At 42.0% G+C, this 20,934-nt stretch overlaps 1 protein-coding gene across 11 annotated transcripts in view; it reads right to left on the minus strand.

Moving 5' to 3' along the window:
• Positions 1-6,287: 6,287 nt before the first annotated feature.
• Positions 6,288-20,934, minus strand: part of CCAR1 (cell division cycle and apoptosis regulator 1) — a 79,142-nt gene continuing 64,495 nt past the window's right edge. For 10 of the 11 annotated variants that reach the window (XM_030941529.1, XM_030941528.1, XM_010375188.2 and 7 more), the window contains 6 exons: positions 11,111-11,193; positions 10,644-10,790; positions 9,281-9,401; positions 8,992-9,177; positions 7,788-7,993; positions 6,288-6,638 (listed from right to left, as the gene is read on the minus strand). In XM_030941529.1, coding sequence (XP_030797389.1) covers positions 6,579-6,638; positions 7,788-7,993; positions 8,992-9,177; positions 9,281-9,401; positions 10,644-10,790; positions 11,111-11,193 — 803 coding nt within the window. In that variant the 3' untranslated portion in view covers positions 6,288-6,578. The other variant, XM_030941535.1, reaches the window with a different exon arrangement.

The raw sequence follows: 20,934 nt of genomic DNA on the forward strand, positions 1-20,934 counted from the left end.
GCAGTGACCGGATCTCAGCTCACTGCAAGCTCCGCCTCCCGGGTTTACGCCATTCTCCTGCCTCAGCCTTCCCAGTAGCTGGGACTACAGGCGGCCGCCACCTCGCCGGGCTAGTTTTTTGTATTTTTTAGTAGAGACGGGGTTTCACCGTGTTAGCCAGGATGGTCTCCATCTCCTGACCTTGTGATCCGCCCGTCTCGGCCTCCCAAAGTGCTGGGATTACAGGCTTGAGCCACCGCGCCCAGCCTCAGCTAATTCTTTTTTTATTTTTAGTAGAGATGGGGTTTCACCATGCTGGCCAGACTGGTCTTGAACTCCTGACCTGAAATGATCCACCTGCCTTGGCCTCCCAAAGTGCTAGGATTACAGATGTTAGCTACCGCACCCGGCCAGAAAAGGAAATCTTGACTACTTGCTATATACAAATAGCATTATCTGATTTTACCAAATGCTTTTAATCCCTGGTAGCCATGGATATGCATGAATAGATTCCCTAATACACACAATAAATTTCATCCATATTCTAAAGCAAATTCATTCATGTTTAACACACTCTACGGCTGGGCAAGTTTTTTGTACTTTTTAGTTTCACCGTGTTAGCCAGGATGGTCTCGATCTCCTGACCTTGTGATCCGCCCACCTCGGCCTCCCAAAGTGCTGGGATTACAGGCTTGAGGATTTTCTTACCAGAAAGAAGCAACCATTTATTAAGGTACAACACAATCACACTGTCATTGTGGCAGTAATCCCTGCTGCTCGTTCCTTTGATTTCAGCTAAGATTCTGCAGCCCACAAGGCACTTGAGATTTTTCTCTCAACTGAAGGTGCCTGAGAGCTGAGTCTTCTGGGAGTGTCCATGGTCTTTAGACCCATGTCCAAGATCATGTGTTTTCACTGATCTTGCAGATAGACATTAAGGTTTATTATTATTATTATTAAGACAGGGTTTCACTCTTGTTGTCCAGGCTGGAGTCCAATAGCGCGATCTCGGCTCACTGCAACCTCTGCCTCCTGGGTTCAAGCGATTCTCCTGCCTCAGCCTCTCGAGTAGCTGGGATTACGAGCATGTGCCACCACACCTAGCTAATTTTGTATTAGTAGAGGCAGGGTTTCTCCACATTGGTCAGGCTGGTCTGGAACTCCCAACCTCAAGTGATCTGCACGCCTTGGCCTCCCAAAGTGCTGGAATTACAGTTGTGAGCCACCACGCCTGGCCCCAAATATTCTTTTTTTTTTTTTTTCAAATATCCTTAAAGATACACATCTCGTAACATTCTTTGGATTATCTTCAACATTTTTATTTAATGGCTCTGCATTAGTGAATATTTTCAGAGGATTAAGGCCTGATCTTTGCTTCTTCAAAATACAGCTTTATATAGCCTGGTACTATATTTTGAAATTACATTTTATTAACAACAAAAACAGGCTGGGATTATTTGTTCCAAGGAGTTCTATGTCCCTTGTGATGGTGGTTCATCATCGGATTCACTGAAAGGAATGGAAGCACGAGTTCTCTCTTCTAGTTGGACTATATTCCTTTGCCACTTCAGGGTATGACTTTTGCGTTTTGTAATAGGATTAAGATGCTTCTTTTCTTCATCAGTAAGCCTATTTTCATCCAAACTACAAGACCTTATGATTAAGGTTTTAGAATTGTTAAGATCAAAGTGCAGAAGTTGGCCAGGCACAGTGGCTCTCATCTGTAATCCCAGCACTTTGGGAGGCTGAGGCAGGCAGACGGCTTGAGCTCAGGAGTTTGAGATTAGCCTGGGCAACATGGTGAAACCTCGCTCGTCTAAACAAAAACTATAAAAAATTAGCTGGGTGTGGTGGGCCACGCCTGTTGGCTACTTGGGAGGCTGAGGTGGGAGGATCACCTGAGCCTGGGAGACAAATGTTGCAGTGAGCTGAAATTGCACCACTGCACTCCAGCTTGATAGAGACCCTGTCTCAATTAAAAAAAAAAAAAAAAAAAATGGGTAGCAGAATTCTATAGTCCCTATTTAATAAAGACTGCTTCCTAAGTCAATGAAAGTTATTTCTAATTCCAAGTAGTTACGCAAGAGGCAGTGGTTAGGAATCGTGTACATATTGAAGTGTGTTGAATATTACAGAAAATTTTGAGGAGTCAAGAGTGTAAATATGTAAAGTCTATCACTGTAGCTTTTTTTTAAGTTTTTAGTGTCACTTTTTAGAAAAGAGTAATTTTCTAGGATTCTGGCTTAATTATTATTATTATTTTTTGAGATGGAGTCTCGCGCTGTCACCTAGGCTGTAGTGCAGTGGCACAATCTTGGCTCACTGCAACCTGCAACTCCTGGGTTCAAGTGATTCTCCTGCCTCAGCCTCCCAAGTAGCTGGGATTACAGATGCCCACCACCACACCCAACTACTTTTTGCACTTTTAGTAGAGACAGGGTTTTGCCATGTTGGCCAGGCTGGTCTCAAACTCCTGACCTCAGGTGATTCACCCGCTTTGGCCTCCCAAACCAAAGTGCTGGGAGTATAGGCGTGAGCCATCATGCCTGGGCGGATTCAGGCTTAATTCTGTAAGAAATATTATATTCTTATATTTCCTGCATTGGCCTACTACAATGACTAAACCACAAATTAGAAATATAAAAATAGGCATCCAGAACATAAAAAGGGTAGGAAAATTAGGTATCATCACAGACCTAGTTTATGATGTGATGAAACTTTTTGGCTTGGTCAACATCAGGTGAAATAATATAAAAAGAAACTAGTTTTTACTTCTGAATAAATACCCAAATTAGGAAAGGCAATAACACGTTCTTCTTCCCTCATTTTTCTCTAAAATCAATTTTTTTTTTTTTTTTGAAATGGGGTTTCCCTCTTGTTGCCCAGGCTGGAGTGCTATGGTGTGATCTTGGCTTACTGCAACCTCCGCCTCTAGGGTTCAAGCGATTCTCCTGCCTCAAGCCACCCAAGTGGCTAGGATTACAGGTGTCCGCCACCACGCCTGGCTAATTTTTTTTTTGTATTTTTAGTAGAGATGGAGTTTCACCATGTTGGCCAGGCTGGTCCTGAACTCCTGACCTCAGGTGATCCACTCGTCTTGGCCTCCCAAAATGCTGGGATTACAAGCGTGAGCCACTGTGCCCTAGCCAAAATCAATTTTTCTGTGTGCAATTTGCTTTTTTCCGTAGTCATCTCAATTTCTACTTCCAAAGATATTATTTTATAAGAAATTTACCCCTAAGTAACAATATGATTGAAAGGTTCAGTCTTTTTCTCTGTCATCCCAATTTTATTCTGATTTAAATTCATCTGGAGGAAAAAAAGCCTCATAAATGTACTTTATATGTTTCTTATTAACAATATACTCTTTTCAAGGAACTCTATCATTACTGTCTTTTACTATCATCACTCTTTTAGTTAAAAGTTTATCTTCAAGATTGTCCCTTGAAAAACAAAAAACAAACAAACAAAAAAAACACTTTGCGGGCCAGGCATGGTGGCTCACGCCTGTAATCCCAACATTTTGGGAGGCCATGGTGGGTGGCCCACTTGAGGCTAGGAGTTTAAGACCAGCCTGACCAACATGGCAAAACCCCATCTCTACTAAAAGCACAAAAAACTTAGCTTGGTGTGGTGGTGCATGCCTGTAATCCCAGCTACTCAGGAGGCTGAGGCACCAGAATTGTTTGAACTTGGGAGGTAAACGTTGCAGAGAGCCTAGATGGCACCACTGCACTCCAGCCTGGGGAACAGAGCGAGACCCTACCTCAAAAAAAAAAGAAAGAAGGAAAAAAACCATTTTCAACAATTGTTTCATCTCACCTTAAAGATGAAGGAAACATTTATATCATAATTATATAATAATTATAGATCAATCTCTAATCTAGTTTTGGAGGTCAACAAGCCATATGACCACAAACAGTAACTTAAGACAAAAATTGGTCTAAAAGAATTTGAGGTATTGTAATCCATTTTTTAGTAATAGCCATGTGAATTCCATTTAGCCTAAGTCACATATAAATGGCACTTTACATTTTTATATTCATCTATTTAGAACACCTAGCCATTATTCTAACAAGACAAAATAAAATAAAATAAAATAAAATAAACTATAGGCCAGGTGCAGTGGTTTACGCCTGTAATCCCAGCACTTTGGGAGACCAAGGTGGGTGGAACACCTGAGGTCAGGAGTTCGAGACCAGCCTGGCCAATGTGGTAAAACCTCATCCCTACTAAAAATACAAAATTAGCTGGACATGGTGGCAGACGTCTGTAATCCCAACTACTTGGGAGGCTAAGGCAGGGGAACTGCTTGAACTCGGGAGGCAGAGGTTGCAGTGAGCCGAGATCAAGCCACTGCATTCCAGCCTGGGCGACAGAGCAAGACTCCATCTCAAAACAAAACAAAACAAAACAAAACTCTAATATACCATATATTTTATATGACAGTGAAACATTCCAGTAAAAGTTATTTAAATACAAAAATCCTAATAATCTCTTACGGATTCCATTAAGTTTTCACTAGTAAAACTTGGAAGACAAAATGTCATTTAACCTTACATTCCTTTAGAGCAGGGTTTCTAAAACTGGACACTATTGACATTTTTGGCTGGATAATTTCTTGTTGTGGAGAGCTGTCCTCTGCAACAAAGGATTTTTAGTGATATCTTTGGCCTCTACCAACTAGATGCCAGTAGCACCCACCCAATTGTGACACCAAAAAACCCTCATTAGACACTGCCCAATGTCCTCTAAGGGATAAATTCACCCTCTGTTGAGAACCACCCATATTTCCTACTGTTTTTATTCTACAGTGAAGTCACCTCATGTATCCACTAAAATTCTGAAGGAAGTACACAGGTTAATTAAAAAAAATCTTTAATTAAAGACTTAACTTAAGGCATCATACTGACATCTACGGGCTTGGTACTGAACTGTACATTTGACATACACTGCATTTTTTTTTAAAACCCTCAAAATTAAAAGCAATATAGATGCTATTCTGGGAAAGTAGAAAAATTAATTGAAAGCAGTAACACTGACATCAGGACAACTAATATTATGTAAAGTCTAATGCATACAAGAACAATACTAGTTCTCTATTGCTTCTTTCTTTCTGATACACTGTCTTTTGGATAAACTGAATTTTTTTTTTTTGAGATGGAGTTTCTTTTTTTTTTTTTTTTTTTTTTTTTTTTGGCGGAGTCTGGCTCTGTCGCCCAGGCTGGGGTGCAGTGGCCAGATCTCAGCTCACTGCAAGCTTCGCCTCCCGGGTTTAGGCCATTCTCCTGCCTCAGCCTCCCGAGGAGCTGGGACCACAGGCGCCGCCACCTCGCCCGGCTAGCTTTTTTTTTGTATTTTTAGTAGAGACGGGGTTTCACCGCGTTAGCCAGGATGGTCTCGATCTCCTGACCTCGTGATCCGCCCGTCTCGGCCTCCCAAAGTGCTGGGATTACAGGCTTGAGCCACCGCGCCCGGCCTGAGATGGAGTTTCATTCTTGTCGCCCAGGCTGGAGTGCAGCTGCACGACCTCGGGTGACTGCAACCTCCTCCTCCTTGGTTCAAGTGATTCTCCTGCCTCAGCCTCCCAAGTAGCTGGGATTACAGGCACCCACCACCATGCCCAGCTCATTTTTATATTTTTAGTAGAGACGAGGCTTCACCATGTTGGCCAGGCTGGTCTCAAACTCCTAACCTCAGGTGATCCACCTGCCTCGGCCTCCCAAAATGTTGGGATTACAGTTGTGTAATACCACCATAGACCACCGTGCCCGGCCTAAACTGAATTTTTAATGAATGCTTACTGATCAAGAGGGGATTTTTTGGTGATGAGTTAAAAAAAATTTGTTTCAAAAAACTTGCAAAAATTAAGCATCATGCTATTTTATGATTTTGACTGAAATTTTAACATATGAACTAAAAATTTTAAAACCTAATAATTCTATAAATAAAATTAAACATTTCTAGGCATTTTCTTTTTTTTTTTTTGAGATGGAGTCTTGCTCATCACCCAGGCTGGAGTGCAGTGGCGTGATCTCGGCTCACTGCAAGCTCCGCCTCCCAGGTTCACGCCATTCTCCTGTCTCAGCCTCCCGAGTAGCTGGGACTACAGGCGCCTGCCAACGCGCCCGGCTAATTTTTTGTATTTTTAGCAGAGACAGGGTTTCACCGTCTTAGCCAGGATGGTCTCCATCTCCTGACCTTGTGATCCACCCTCCTCGGCCTCCCAAAGTGCTGGGATTACAGGCGTGAGCCACTGCGCCCGGCTAGGCATTTTCATAAAAGAAATTTGGTAATTAAATACTACAGTCAATTAAACTGATGAACTTTATTGGAGTTAAAACTATAACAAAGTTCATCCTAAAACACTTTGCAATGCAAAATTATTTCACTCGAGGAGTGTTTAATAATTTGAAGGCTGGGAATTACAAGCAATTTTCAAAAGCAGAAACTCACATTCATAAAACTTTATACATCATTTGAACTAAAAGACATGTATACTAATAAAATCAAACATGCATCACCTTCAAACATTCTTATATCATGATTTTTATATATTACATTATTTAACACCATTTCTCATCACTACATGGATTTTATCATACACTTGCACCATTCTCCTTGGATTTTTGATCTTTGTCTTCATTCTTTACATTATCCTATAAGACAACACAGAAGGAAAAAGTATATTTTACTAGATTCTCTTAAATGTTACTTTGATATTAGAGCATAAATGGTATTCAGTTTGGTATACTTTTTTCTAGTGATAAAGAACAATAAATTAATTTTAATATCTTAAAATTAACGGTGACGAAGCATTTACCTCAATTCTGCCCAAGAATAAATGGGGTCTAAAAATGCAGTGAATGGGGCAGGTGTAGTGGCACATGCCTGTAATCTCAGCACTCTGAGAGGCCAAGATAGGAGGGCTGCTTCGCCCAGGAGTTGGAAACCAGCCTGGGCAAGATGGTGAAACCCCATCTCTACAAAAAATATAAAAATTAGCTGGGTGTGCTGGAGCACACCTGTAGTCCCAGCTAATCAGGAGGCTGAGGTGGGAGGATCATGTGAGCCTGGGAGGCAGAGGCTGCAGTGAGCCAAGATAGCACCGCTAGCAATCCAGCCTGGGCAAAAGTGCAAGACTCTGTCTCAAAAAAACAAAACAAAACAAAAAACCAAACAACAACAACAAGAAAAAAACCACAGAGAAGTGAAGTGAATGGTTTAGTTCAAACTTATACTCTGGATTAAAAAGAAATATAAATGAAATTTGCTTTAAGAAGTCTGTACTCTTAAATCATGTTGACATTCCAACTAAGTTTTAGAAAAACAACATCTTTTGGGAATCACCTTTTTTTTAAAAAAAAAAAAAAAAAGATGGGGTCTCGTTCTGTTGCCCAGGCTAGAGTGCAATGGTGCAAACTAGACTCACTGCAACCTCTGCTTCCCAGGTTCAAGTGATTCTCCTGCCTCAGCCTTCCAGGTAGCTAGGATTACAGGTGCCTGCCACCATGTCTGGCCAATTTTTTTTGTATTTTTAGTACACATGGGGGTTTCACCATGTTGGCGAGGCTGGACTTGAACTCCTGACTTCAGGTGATCTGCCCGCCTTGGCCTCCCAAAGTGTTGGGATTATAGGCGTGAGCCACTGTGCCTGGCCTGGGAATCACTTTTTACTCATCTCAGGAAGGAAAGAATGATATCATTATTTGCTTTTAGAATAATCACTAAGAGCTTAATAACATTAAAATACATTAAAAGCATCATTTTAAAAACAATGAAAATGTTAAAAATACAAAATTTCTCACCTTCTTGAGAACAGTGTGGATTTCATCCATTACCGTAGATAAGTTTCTGATTGTCTTATTCAGTTGGTTTTCAAATTGTAAATTCGTGTTTTCTGAAATCTTTAAGTTTTCTTGTAACTGACTAAGGTCCTTTTTAACTTCTCTGAGTTCACCAGAGAGACTTTTGTTGGAATTCTCCAAATTTAATATGGTTTTTTCATCTTCATCTGTTTAAAAAAATCCAAAAATTAACATTTTACTTCCTAAAATTTCAAATTTAACTTTGGGGTTAGAATATTTAAGCTGTGAAAATAAAAAGCTGACTTAATTCCATAAAATGGCAATGTATGTCAATTTCACTAGCCATAAAGCACACTGCAATATTCATTATTTATTTACTTTTGAGACCAAGTCTCACTGTTGCACCGGCTTGAGCGAAGTGGCACGATCTTGGCTGGGATTACAGGCGCGTGCCACCACACCCAGCTAATTTTTGTATTTTTAGAGATGGGGTTTCACCATGTTGGTCAGGCTGGTCTCAAACTCCTGACCTCAGACAATCCGCCCACCTCGGCTTCCCAAAGTGCTGGGATTACAGGCGGGAGCCACAGTGCCTGGCCTGTTTCATTTACATTTTTAACTTGTATTATTTCAAAACCTATGTTCTATTTTTAGATGATTGTATAGATTAGAGAACACAGACTGGTAAAAACTAAGTGGATGCCAGGCGCAGTGGCACATGCCTGGCACGCGCCCAGCCTTAAAAAATTTTAAAAAATTCCTTCTGCCGGGCGAGGTGGCTCAAGCCTGTAATCCCAGCACTTTGGGAGGCCGAGACCGGCGGATCACGAGGTCAGGAGATCGAGAACATCCTGGCTAACACGGTGAAACCCTGTCTCTACTAAAAAATAAAAAAAATTAGCCGGGCGAGGTGGCGGGCGCCTGTGGTCCCAGCTACTCGGGAGGCTGAGGCAGGAGAATGGCGTGAACCCGGGAGGCGGAGCTTGCAGTGAGCTGAGATCCGGCCACTGCACTCCAGTCCGGGCGACAGAGCGAGACTCCGTCTCAAAAAAAAAAAAAAAGTTCCTTTTGTAGTTCGATGAAAATATGTGGTATGCATATGCAGATGTGTACACAGGTACATACATGTGTATGTACATACAGAAACATATACATGTCCCAGCAGGGTACTAAAAGTATGAACATATCCAATGCTGACCCTTACCTGTTTTTTCTTCTAGTAACTGCAGCTTCTGTTCTACCTCAGCTCTTACTTTTTCGCTCTTTTCCAATTTTTGCAAGAGGCTTCCTACATCTACCATTGCACCATTGTACACAATAAGGCCAACATTTTCTTCCACATCCTTTGATTCCTGCTTTACTGTTGGTGTTGGAAGTAATAGTCTGTTTCCTGTAATATAAAATATTATTTCATAATCACATATTTTCATGTTATTTTTCTTCTTTAATTACTAGTATATTTATTAAAAAGCAAAATCTTAACATGCACAGACCTAGCATATCTTCCTGCAATGACTCAGACTCTTCATGGTTCTCTTCATCTTTTGAGGTGTCTGTTAATTTCCGGTAAAAGCAAGATTCACGGAGCACTACTTTATTAAGAAGCTTCTTTACCTGTTATGCATGCAAGTAAACAAAATAAAGAGATGAAAATACATTTCTCGATTCTCTTAGAAAAACTATGTGTTAATTTTCATTTTCTTTTGAGAAACAGTCTTGCTCTTGTCGCCCAAACTGGAGTGCAGTGGTGTGATCCTGACTCACTATAACCTCTGCCTCCCGGGTTCAAGTGATTCTCCTACCTCAGCCTCCAGAGTAGCTGCAATTACAGGCACCCGCCATCATTCCCGGCTAATTTTTGTATTTTTGGAGAGACGGGGGTTTCACCATGTTAGCCAGGCTGGTCTTGAACTCCTGACCTCAGGTGATCCACCCGCCTCGGCCTCCAAAACTGCTGGGATTACAGGTGTGAGCCACTATGCCCAGCTGTAATTTTCACTTATGATGGAAATCCATGGAATTGAGTAAGATCCAAGTTACTTTTGAAAAAATAAAACTTCATTGTTAAAAAGTATAACATTGATAAAAATGTATGCACAGGGATGATTTATTATAGCATAGTTGGTAAATCCAATAAATGAAAACCACCAGCAACGGAGACTAGGTAGGTCAATTATGGTACATCTATATAATGGGTACTGTGCAGCTATAAAAAGAATGAGGCAGGTTTCTATTTTCATGGTAGAATGTATTTATAGAATACTGTGGAATGAAAAAAAAAGCCAGTCAAAACGTACAGAATAATTTCATATTTTGTTTATAAAAATGGAACTGAGCTGCTTACAAAAAGATCTAGAATTTTATATATTATAGTCCTAAGGAGTAGAAAAAGAGGGAGAGGGAGAAGGGAAGTGTTTTACAACTGGTTTGTGTTATACTGCTTTATATTTATTTATTTTTTTGAGACAGAGTCTCACTCTGTCATCCAGGCTGGCGTGCAGTGGCGCAATCTTGGCTCATTGCAACCTCCGCCTCCTGGGTTCAAGAGATTAACCTGTCTCAGCTTCCCCAGTAGCTGGGATTACAGGTGTGTGCCACCACACTCAGCTAATTTTTGTATTTTTAGTAGAGACGGAGCTTCACCATGTTGGCCAAGCTGGTCTTAAACTCCTGGCCTGAAGTGATCTGCCTGCCTCAGCCTTCCAATCACGCTGGGATTATAGGCGTGAGCCAACACGCTTGGCCCTTATGTTGCTTTAATATATCAAAAAATCAACGGAGGTTCTATTAACTTTTCATTGGAAAAGGTAACTTTTAAAAAATGTTTTCCTTTTAAATATTCACAAGATAGATTACCTGAGCCCGAGAAAGATGTAGTCCAAGAGTATAAAGTATTTCTTCCAAATCCTTTTCAAGAAGGTAACCACAATGACTTTGATCAAAATAAACAAAAGCCATTAACAGATCTCTGTTAACTGTGATCATTTGAGTCTTTTCTTTTTCCTAAGAAAATGGAGAAGTAGAAAACATAGTAGCCACATTTTTTACCCCCGAAAAGTGAGAAACGGAGACTGTGCATAAAATAGCAATAATCTAATAAGACATTTGCCTCATCCTAGCTAAAATGAGTTAATCTGGTATATGAATATGAGAGAAAGGAATCAGACATACTAGTTACCTGACATAGCCACAAAAAAACAACTGACAGAATTTTACTTAGTGGTAATATAGATGGATAAGGACTAATAAACTTCACAACTGTGTTATGTTTAGATGATGTAAAATATCACCATATTAAAAAGAATACAGTATTCAATAAATACCTTATCTTTAGAGGGCCTCTCCTTGCAGTATCTGTTGATATCTCTTTTGTCATCTCGTTTGGTCATTTCTTCCTCATCCCTATCTGTAAAATAAATATAACAGTGGCAAAAAAGTCATTAATACACATATTTTCAAGTTCGGCACAGTGGCACATGACTGTTATCCCAGCTACTCAGAAGGGCCAAGTGTTCGAGGGTGTAGTGCTTGCAGTATCTGTTGGTATCTCTTTTGTCATCTCGTTTGGTCATTTCTTCCTCATCCCTATCTGTAAAATAAATATAACAGTGGCAAAAAAGTCATTAATACACATATTTTCAAGTTGGGCACAGCGGCACATGACTGTTATCCCAGCTACTCAGGAGGGCCAAGTGTTCGAGGGTGTAGTGAGCTATGACTGTACCACTGCACTCCAGCCTAGGTGACAGATCAAGACCTTGTCTTTTAAACAACAACAACAAAAATAAAAATAAAGAGAAAACCTTATGCTAAAACATACATGAACCTTGATAACAGGCTAAGTAAAAGAAGCCAGTCACAAAAAAATCACTTATTATGTGATTCCATTTATATGAAATGTCCAGAATATCTACAGAAACAAAAAGCCAGACTAATGGTTGCCTAGGACTGAAGAGGTTCAGGGAAGATGGGGAGTGACTACTAATGAATAACCTCTGCACTCAGCTTGGGTGAAAAGTGAGACCCTATGTAATGCTGTTTGATTTTGTAATGCATTTGAAACATAGAATGACCTCTATTAAAATTAAAGTCAATCACCGGGCACAGTGGGTCATGCCTGTAACCCCAGCACTTTGGGAGCCCGAGGCACGTGGATCACTTAAGGTCAGGAGTTTGAGACCAGCCTGGCCAACATGGTGAAACTCCGTCTCTAAAAACACAAAAATCAGTGGGGTGTGGTGGCGTGTGCCTGTAGTCCCAGCTACTCAGGAGGCTGAGGCTGGAGAATTGTGTAAACCCAGGAGGCAGAGGTTGCAGTGAGCCGAGATTGCGCCACTGCACTCCAGCCTGAGCAACAGAGCAAGACTCCATCTCATAAACAAACATATAAATAGAATCAATCCCCTCCAATACCGCCACTGCTTAAGTTTATGTAATATTATAAATCCTTTGTTATTTCAACAATGTTAATAGCATCTTCACACAAGTAGACTTGCATCTCAAAAAAACATTGTCTTTGCTCATCCACAAGAAGCAGTCATCTGTTTAGTTTATCCTGATATTGCAGCAGTTCCATCCCATCTTCAGGCTGCATTTCTAATTTGAGTTCTCTTGCTCTTTCTATCACACCTGCAATTATTCCCTCTACTGAATTATTGAACCCTTCAAAATCATCCATGAGAATTTTTAGTAGAGTTGGGGTTTCACCATGTTGGCCAGGCTGGTCTCAAACTCCTGGTCTCAAGTAATCCACCTGCCTTGGCCTCCTAAAGTGCTGGGATTACAGGTGTGAGCCACTGCCTCAGGCCAATAATTGAAATCAATTTCATACAACCTACTGTTTTGTTATGTTTTGAGACGGGGTTTCACTCCTGTCGTCCAGGCTGGAATGCAATGGCATGATCTCGGCTCACTGCAACCTCCGCCTCCCAGGTTCAAGCGATTCTCCTGCCTCAGTCTCCCGAGTAGCTGGGATTACAGATGTCTGCCAGCACACCTGGCTAAATTTTTTAATTTTTAGTAGAGAGGGGGTTTCACTATGTTGGTTAGGCTAGTCTCAAATTCCTGACCTCAGGTGATCCACCCACGTTGGCCTCCCAAAGCGCTGGGATTATAGGTGTGAGCCACTGCTCCCGGCCCAAACTACTGTTAATGTTGATATTTTTTACCTTCTCCCATGAATCACGAATGTTTCTAATGGCACCTAGAATGGTCAATCCTTTCCAGAAGGTTTTCAACTTACTCTCCCCAAACCCATCAGAGGCAATAATATATACTATGGTAGCAAGAGCCTTAGGAAATGTATTTTTTGGCTGGGTGTGGTGGCTCACACCTGTAATCCTAACACTTTGTGGGGCTAAGGCAGGAGGATTGCTTGATCCCAGGAGTTCAGCACCAGCCTGGGCAACATAGTAAGACCCTGTCTCTAAAAAGCAAAAAAACTAAATTTAAAAAGGAAATGTATTTCATAAAAAGTAAGACTTGAAAGTTGAGGGCGGGCACAGTGACTCACACCTGTAATCCCAGGACTTTGGGAGGCCACGGTGGACGGGGATCACTTTAGGTCAGGAGTTCGAGACCAGCCTGCCAACATGGTGAAACCTTGCCTGTATTAAAAATACAGAAATCAGGCTGGGCATGGTGGCTCACGCCTGTAATCTCAGCATTTTGGGAGGCCAAGGCGGGCGGATCATGAGGTCAGGAGATTGAGACCATCATGGCTAACATAGTGAAACCCTGTCTCTACTAAAAATACAAAAAACTACTCGGGAGGCTGAGGCAGGAGAATGGCGTGAACCCGGGAGGCAGTGCTTGCAGTGAGCGGAGATCGCGCAACTGCACTCCAGCCTGGGCGACAGAGCAAGACTCCGTCTCAAAAAAAAAAACAAAACAAAACAGAAATCAGCTGGGCATGGTGGCTCATGCCTGTAATCCCAGCTACTTGGGAGGATGAAGTGGGAGATAACTTGAGGCCAGGAGGTCCAAGGCTGGACTGAGCCATGATCATGCCACTGCATTCCAGCCTGCATGACAGAGTGAGACCCTGTCTCAAAAAAAAAAAAAAAAAAAAAAAGAGTAAAGTGAAATTACCTCTTTGATCCAAGGGCTGCAGAATAGATGATGCAGCCATGAAACATTAATCTCCTTGTACATCTCCATCAGAGCTCTGGGTGACTAGGTGTGGTGTCAGTGAGAAGTAATATTTTGAAAAGAATCTTTTTTTCTTAGCAGATCTCAACAGTGGGCTTAAAATATTTAGTAAAAACGTTGGTTACATGATAAAGGAGTAAAAAAAATTCAGTAAAGCATTGCTGTAAAGAGTTGTCATTCTGACATTGTTGTTCAGTTTCTAGGGCACAGGTATGGTAGGTTCAGCGTAATTTTTAAGGGGTTTATGATTTTTGGAATGGTAAATGAGTACCCGCTTCAGCTTAAAGTCACAAGCTGCATTAGCCCTAACAAGAGAGCCAACTCGTCCTTTGAAGCTGGGTACTGACAGCTCTTCTCTAGCTGTGAAAGTCTTAAGATGGCCGGGCACGGTGGCTCAAGCCTGTAATCCCAGCACTTTGGGAGGCCGAGACGGGCGGATCACGAGGTCAGGAGATCGAGATCATCCTGGCTAACACGGTGAAACCCCGTCTCTACTAAAAATACAAAAAACTAGCCGGGCGAGGTGGCGGCGCCTGTAGTCCCAGCTACTCGGGAGGCTGAGGCAGGAGAATGGCGTGAACCCGGGAGGCGGAGCTTGCAGTGAGCTGAGATCTGGCCACTGCACTCCAGCCTGGGTGACAGAGCGAGACTCCGTCTCAAAAAAAAAAAAAAAAAAAAAAAAAAAGAAAGTCTTAAGATGGCATCTTCAGCCAATGGAAGAAGGCTGTTTTGTCTCCATTGAAAACTTATTTAGTAAAGCCATTTTCATCAATTATATTAGCTTCTCCATAAGCACTTGCTGTTTCAATGTGCCTTTTTTTTTCACCCACCCCCAAGAGGCAGGGTCTTGCTCTGTTAACCAGGCTTGAGTGCAGTGGCATAATCATAGCTCACTGCAGCCTTAAATGCCTGGGCTCAAGCAAACCTCCCACCTCAGCAACTACATTGTACTTTTACCTTATGGAGATGGTTGCTTTCCTTAAACCTCATGAATCCACCACTGGTAGCCTCAAACTTTTTTCTACAGCTTCTTCATCTTTCACAGAATTGAAGAGTTAGGGCCTTGTTCAGAATTCGGCTTTGCCTTAAGGGAATGTTGTGGCTGGTGTGACCTTCTATTCTGACCCCTAAAACTCTCTCCTTATAGCAATAAAGCTATCTCATTTTCTCACCATTTGTATGTTCACTGAGTAGCACTTTTAATTTCCTTCAATAACTTTTCCTTTGCATTCTCAACATGGTTAACTGATGCAAGAAAACTAGCTTTTGGCCTATCTCAACTTTCAACATGCCTTCTTCACTCACCTTAACGATTTTTTGGTTTCACTTGAACACTCGAAGGCCATTTTGATTTTTTTTCTTTGTTATTACGATTATTATTTTTGAGACAGAGTGTTGCCCTGTTGCCCAGGCTGGAGTACAGTGGCACAATCACGACTCACTGCAACCTCAACCTCTTGGGCTCAACAGATCCTCCTACCTCAGCCTCTAAAAGTATCTGGGACCACAGATGCATGTAACCACACCCAGCTGATTTTATTTTATTTTTTTAATAGAGATGGGGTATCACTATGTTGCAGATGCTGGTCTTTAACTCCTAGCCTCAAGTGATCCTCTCTCTGTATCCTCCCAAAGTGGTGGTATTACAGGCATGAGCCACTGAGCCCAGCCTAATTATTAATTGGCCTAATTTCTTCTTTTTTGTTTGGAGACGGAGTCTTGCTCTGTCGCCAAGGCTGGAGTGCAGTGGCATGATCTCAGCTCACTGCAACCTGCCTCCTGGGTTCAAGCAATTCTCCTGCCTCAGCCTCCTGAGTAGCTGGGATTACAGGTGCCCACCACTATGCCCAGCTAATTTTTATATTTTTAGTAGAGACGGGGTTTTACCATGTTTGGCCATGATGGTCTCGAACTCCTGATCTCAGGTGATCTGCCCACCTCGGCCTCACAAAGTGCTGGGATTACAGGTGTGAGCCACTGCACCCGTAATTGGTCTAATTTCTTTTCTTTTCTTTTTTGAGACAGAGTCTCACTCTGTCACCCAGGCTGGAGTGCAGTGGCATGATCTCAGGTCATTGCAACCTCCGCCTCTCTAGTTCAAACAATTCTCATGCCCTCAGCCTCCCAAGTAGCTGGTATTACAAGCGTGCACCACCACACCTGGCTCTTTTGTGTATTTTTACTAAAGACAGGGTTTCGCCATGTTGGCCAGGCTGGTTTCAAACTCCTGACCTCAAATGATCCACCCGCCTCAGCCTCCCAAAGTGCTGAGATTACAGGCGTGAGCCACCATGCCTGGCACAATTGCCCTAATTTCAATATTTTCTCTCAGGGAATAGGGAGGCCCAATAAGAGGGACAGAGATACGCGAAGGGCAGGTTGGTAGAGTGATTAAAACACAAACAATATTTATAATTAAGCTCATCATCTTCTATGGGCACAATTCGAGGTGCACCAAAACATGTATAATAGTATTATCAAAGATCACTGATCACAGATCACCAAAACAGACACAGTAATAATGAAAAAGTTGGAAATACTGTAAGAATTACCAAAATGTAACAGAAAGTCAAAGTGGCACATGCTGTTGGAAAAGTGGTGCTGATAGTCTTGCTTGGCGTAAGGCACTATCTGTGCAGCAAAATAAAGTGCAGTGTAAAAAAAACCAAAGCATGCCTATACTTTAAAGTGTCTAATTGTATGGCATGTGAATTACATTTCAATAAAGGTGTTATTAAATAAAAAATTAAGCAAATGTTCTAATGGCTGGGTATGGTGGGTCATACATGTAATCCCATCACTTTGGGAGGGAAGCAGGAGGATGGCTTAAGGCCAGGAGTTTGAGATCAGCCTGGGTAACACAGTGAAACCACATCTCTACAAAAAATTTAAAAATTAGCCAGGTGTGGTGGTGCACACCTGTAGTCCTACCTACTCAGGGAACTAAGGTGGGAGAATTGCACAAGCCAGGAGTTCAACGCAGCAGTGAGCCAACAGTGTGCTACTGCCCAGCCTGGGCAACAGAGTAAGACTTTGTCTCAAAAAAGAAAGAATGAGAGGGAACTTCTCCTTGGAACCTAGTCATTTACTTATTTTTGATGATTGAAAAATACTCACAATATAATCCACATTATTTAAGTAAATACTCAATTATCTTGAGAGCTGTCACTTTCAAAACTGTCTCATCAGAAACTTGTATTTTTGAAATAACTTTTGAAACATTCAAGCAGTATTTGTTCATCACAGAAAATAAATCAATCCCACCACACCAAATGAAATTACTGATCGTGTCCTATTTTTTCCCCATATATACACACTTATTAACATTAAATTTATTTATAGGAACATGCTATCTACAAAAACCCTTTAAAAATCTTTTTCCATGTCAAGACACTTCTCCCAAGTTTTCCTCAATGGGTGTAGAGAATTTTAACTGCATGACAATATTACCAAAGTGCAATTTAAATAATTGTCTATTCCTATTCAGATTGATTCCATATTTTTGTTTTATAATAAAATATGGAATGATCACTCATGTTGATATTTTAAAGAATATGGCTAATTCACATTTCCAAATTTCTGTTCAGAAAAGGTATAACAATGTACAGCCCCAAAGAAGAGTGGTGAAACTGTAACTCCTTTTATCCTTGTGAAACTGTGTTACCTTTCATTTAAAACTTTAATTTTCATTAACTTGATAAGAAAAAGATAGGCCGGATGCAGTGGCTCACGCCTGTAATCCCAACACTTTGGGAGGCCAAGGTGGGTGGATCACCTGAGGTTGGGAGTTTGAGACCAGCCTGGCCAACATGGTGAAACCCCATCTCTACTAAAAATACAAAAATTAACTGGGCCCTGTGGTGCATGTCTGTAATCTAAGCTAATCAGGAAGCTGAGGGCACAAGAATCGCTTGAACCTGGGAGATGGAGGTTGTAGTGAGCCAAGATCACGCAACAACACTCCAGGCTGGGCGACGAGAGCAAAACTCTGTCTCAAAAAAAAAAAAAAAAAGTATCTTATTGCTATCTGCTCTCCTAACTACTAATAAAATTCAACACCATTTAATACATTTACTGGTACTGTATTTTCACGTTGTAATTCTGCTTTTGTATTGGAAAAAGTGTGGTCTCCGACAGGCGCAGTGGCTCATGCCTATAATCCCAGCACTCTGAGAGGCCGAGGCAGGCGGATCACAAAGTCAGAATTTCAAGACCAGCCTGGCCAATATGGTGAAACCCCATTTCTACTAAAAATACAAAAAAATTAGCCAGATGTGGGCCTGTGATCCCAGCTACTCGGGAGGCTGAGGCAGGAGAACTGCTCGAACCCAGGAGGCAGGAGGCGGAGAACTGCTTGAACCCAGGAGGCGGAGGAGTGAGCTGAGATTGCACCAGCACACTCCAGCGTGGTGACAGAGTGAGACTCCATCTCAAAAAACAAACAAACAGGAGTAGTCTCCAGGAAACTTAACAGAATCATGAGATATAAAATATAAGAAAAGTGGTAAAACAGAAGCAAGCAGCAATTAGAAACTCCAGGGAAACAAACAAAAAAGAACTATAATCCTATCGACATATATTTACAGCCTATAAAATTATTTAGACTGTTCCAGGAACTTGGAATACATATTAACAAAGAATACAGAGAAAAATCTCTTTTTCTTACATAAGAGCTTTTATTCAAGTGTAGAGGTAAGGGGGAGACAGGCAACGAGCAAAATGAAGAGTATGTAATAAAATAGGTCATAAATTCTATGGAAAAAAAAATAGGGAGGATAAGAGACCAGAAATGTGCAGTAAGGGAGGGCAGAGGATCGCAATTTTAAATAAAGTAGGGTGCAGAGCAGGCTTCACTGACAAAGTGATACTTGAACAGACTTCATATATGAGAAATTAAGGAAGGTGGATCTCCAGGAAAAACCCTGCTAGCAGAAAGAACTGCCAATGTAAACCTCTTAACATAGGAGCATATGTGATGGGTCCACTCTTCTCAAGAAGAGGGCTTAAGAGATGTAACTGGAGACATGACGTGGTAGTCTTGTAAGTCATTGTGAGCACTAGCTTTTTCTTTTCTTTTGAGATGGAGTCTCGCTGTGTCACCCAGGCTGGAATACAGTGGCACAATCTTGGCTCACTGCAACCTCCGACTCCCGGGTTCAAGCGATTCTCCTGCCTCAGGCTCCTGAGTATCTGGGATAACAGGCATGTGCCACCATACCCAGCTAATTTTGTATTTTTAGTAGAGACGGGGTTTCACCACGTTGGTCAGACTGGTCTCGAACTCCTGATGTTGTTTGTTATCTGCCTGCCTTGGCCTCCCAAAGTACCGGGATTACAGGCATGAGCCACCGCACCTGGCCTTCTTTTCTTTTTCGGACAGGGTCTCGCTTTACTGTCCAGGCTGGAGTGCAGTAGTGTGATCATTGCTCACTGCAACGTCCGCCTCCCAGGCTCAAGTGATCCTACAAGCTCAGACTCCTGAGTAGCTGGGATTACAGGCATGCACCACCAAGCCCAGATAAATTTTTTATTTTCTGTAGAGATAGGGTGTCGTCATGTTGCTCAGGCTGGTCTTGAACTCCTGAGCTCAAGTGATCTGAACAGTGGCTTTTTTTTTTTTTGAGACAAGAGTCTTGCTCTGTCACCCAGGCTGGAGTGCAGGGGCACAACCTCAGCTCACTGCAACCTCCACCTTCTGTGTTCAAGTGATTCTCATGCCTCAGCCTCTAGAGCAGCTGGGATTACAGGCGTGCGCCACCACGCCCAGCTAATTTTTTGTATTTTTAGTAAAGACAGGGTTTCACCAGGTTGGCCAGCCTAGTCTGGGACTCCTGGCCTCAAATTACCCACCTGTCTCAGCCTCCCACAAAGTGCTGACATTACAGGTGTGAGCCACCATGCACAGCTGGAACAGTGGCTTTTTCTATGAGGTAAAAATGATGGGAATACACTGGAAGAATTTGAACAAAAGGGCAGGAGGCGGTGGCTCACGCCTGTAATCCCAGTACCTTAGGAGGCTGAGGCGGGTGGAACCCGAGGTCAGGAGATCGAGATGATCCTGGCTAACACGGTGAAACCCTGTCTCTACTAAAAATACAAACAATTATTAGCCAGGCCTGGTGGCGGGCACCTGTAGTTCCAACTACTCGGGAGGCTAAGGCGGGAGAATGGCGTGAACCCAGGAGGCGGAGCTTGCAGTGAGCTGAGATCGCACCACTGCACTCCAGCCTGAGCGACAGAGCGAGAATCCGTCTCCAAAAAAAAAAAAAAAAGAACAAAAACCCCGAAGAATTTGAACAAAAGAACAAAATAAATTCTAAATTTTGCAAAGATCATTCTGGCAACTGTATTGAGAAACTTTATTGTAGAGGGAAGGAAACATGGAAACAAGTTAGGGGTCTATTAATATAATCTAGGCAAGAGATAATGCGGCTTGGATTATAGTCAAATTAGTGGAATTGGTAAGAAGTAGACTGATTTTGGATAAGTTATGAAAACAGAGCAAATATGACTTCCTGATAGATTGGAAGTAGGTTATCACAGAAAGAAAGGAGTCAAGGATGACTCCTGCGTTTTAGTCTGAACAACTGGAAAGATGGAATTGTCATTAAATGAGATGGTTGGCAAAGGCTAAGGTTGTAGGATTTGTGTATGTTTTCCTTCTGGTGAGGGGGTTAGCAGGAGTTTAGTTTCAGACATATTGATTTTGAAATGCCAGATAACTAAGTGGAGGTGTCAAGTAGACAGATCAGTATGGGAGACTGGGAGAGAAGTCTGATATGAGATAGAAATTTGAGGCTTGGCACATCCTTGTAATCCCAGCACTTTGGGAGGCCAAGCCAGAGGACTGCTTGAAGCCAAGGAGGTCAAGACCAGCCTGAGCAACATACTGAGACCCCATCTCTACAAAAAATTAAACAGCTAGGTGCAATGGCATGCACCTGTAGTCCCAGCCACTCAGGAGGCTGAGAAGGAGGATTGCTTGAGCCTTGAAGTT

Source organism: Rhinopithecus roxellana, chromosome 11 (assembly GCF_007565055.1).
Source record: "Rhinopithecus roxellana isolate Shanxi Qingling chromosome 11, ASM756505v1, whole genome shotgun sequence".
Lineage (NCBI taxonomy): Eukaryota > Metazoa > Chordata > Mammalia > Primates > Cercopithecidae > Rhinopithecus > Rhinopithecus roxellana.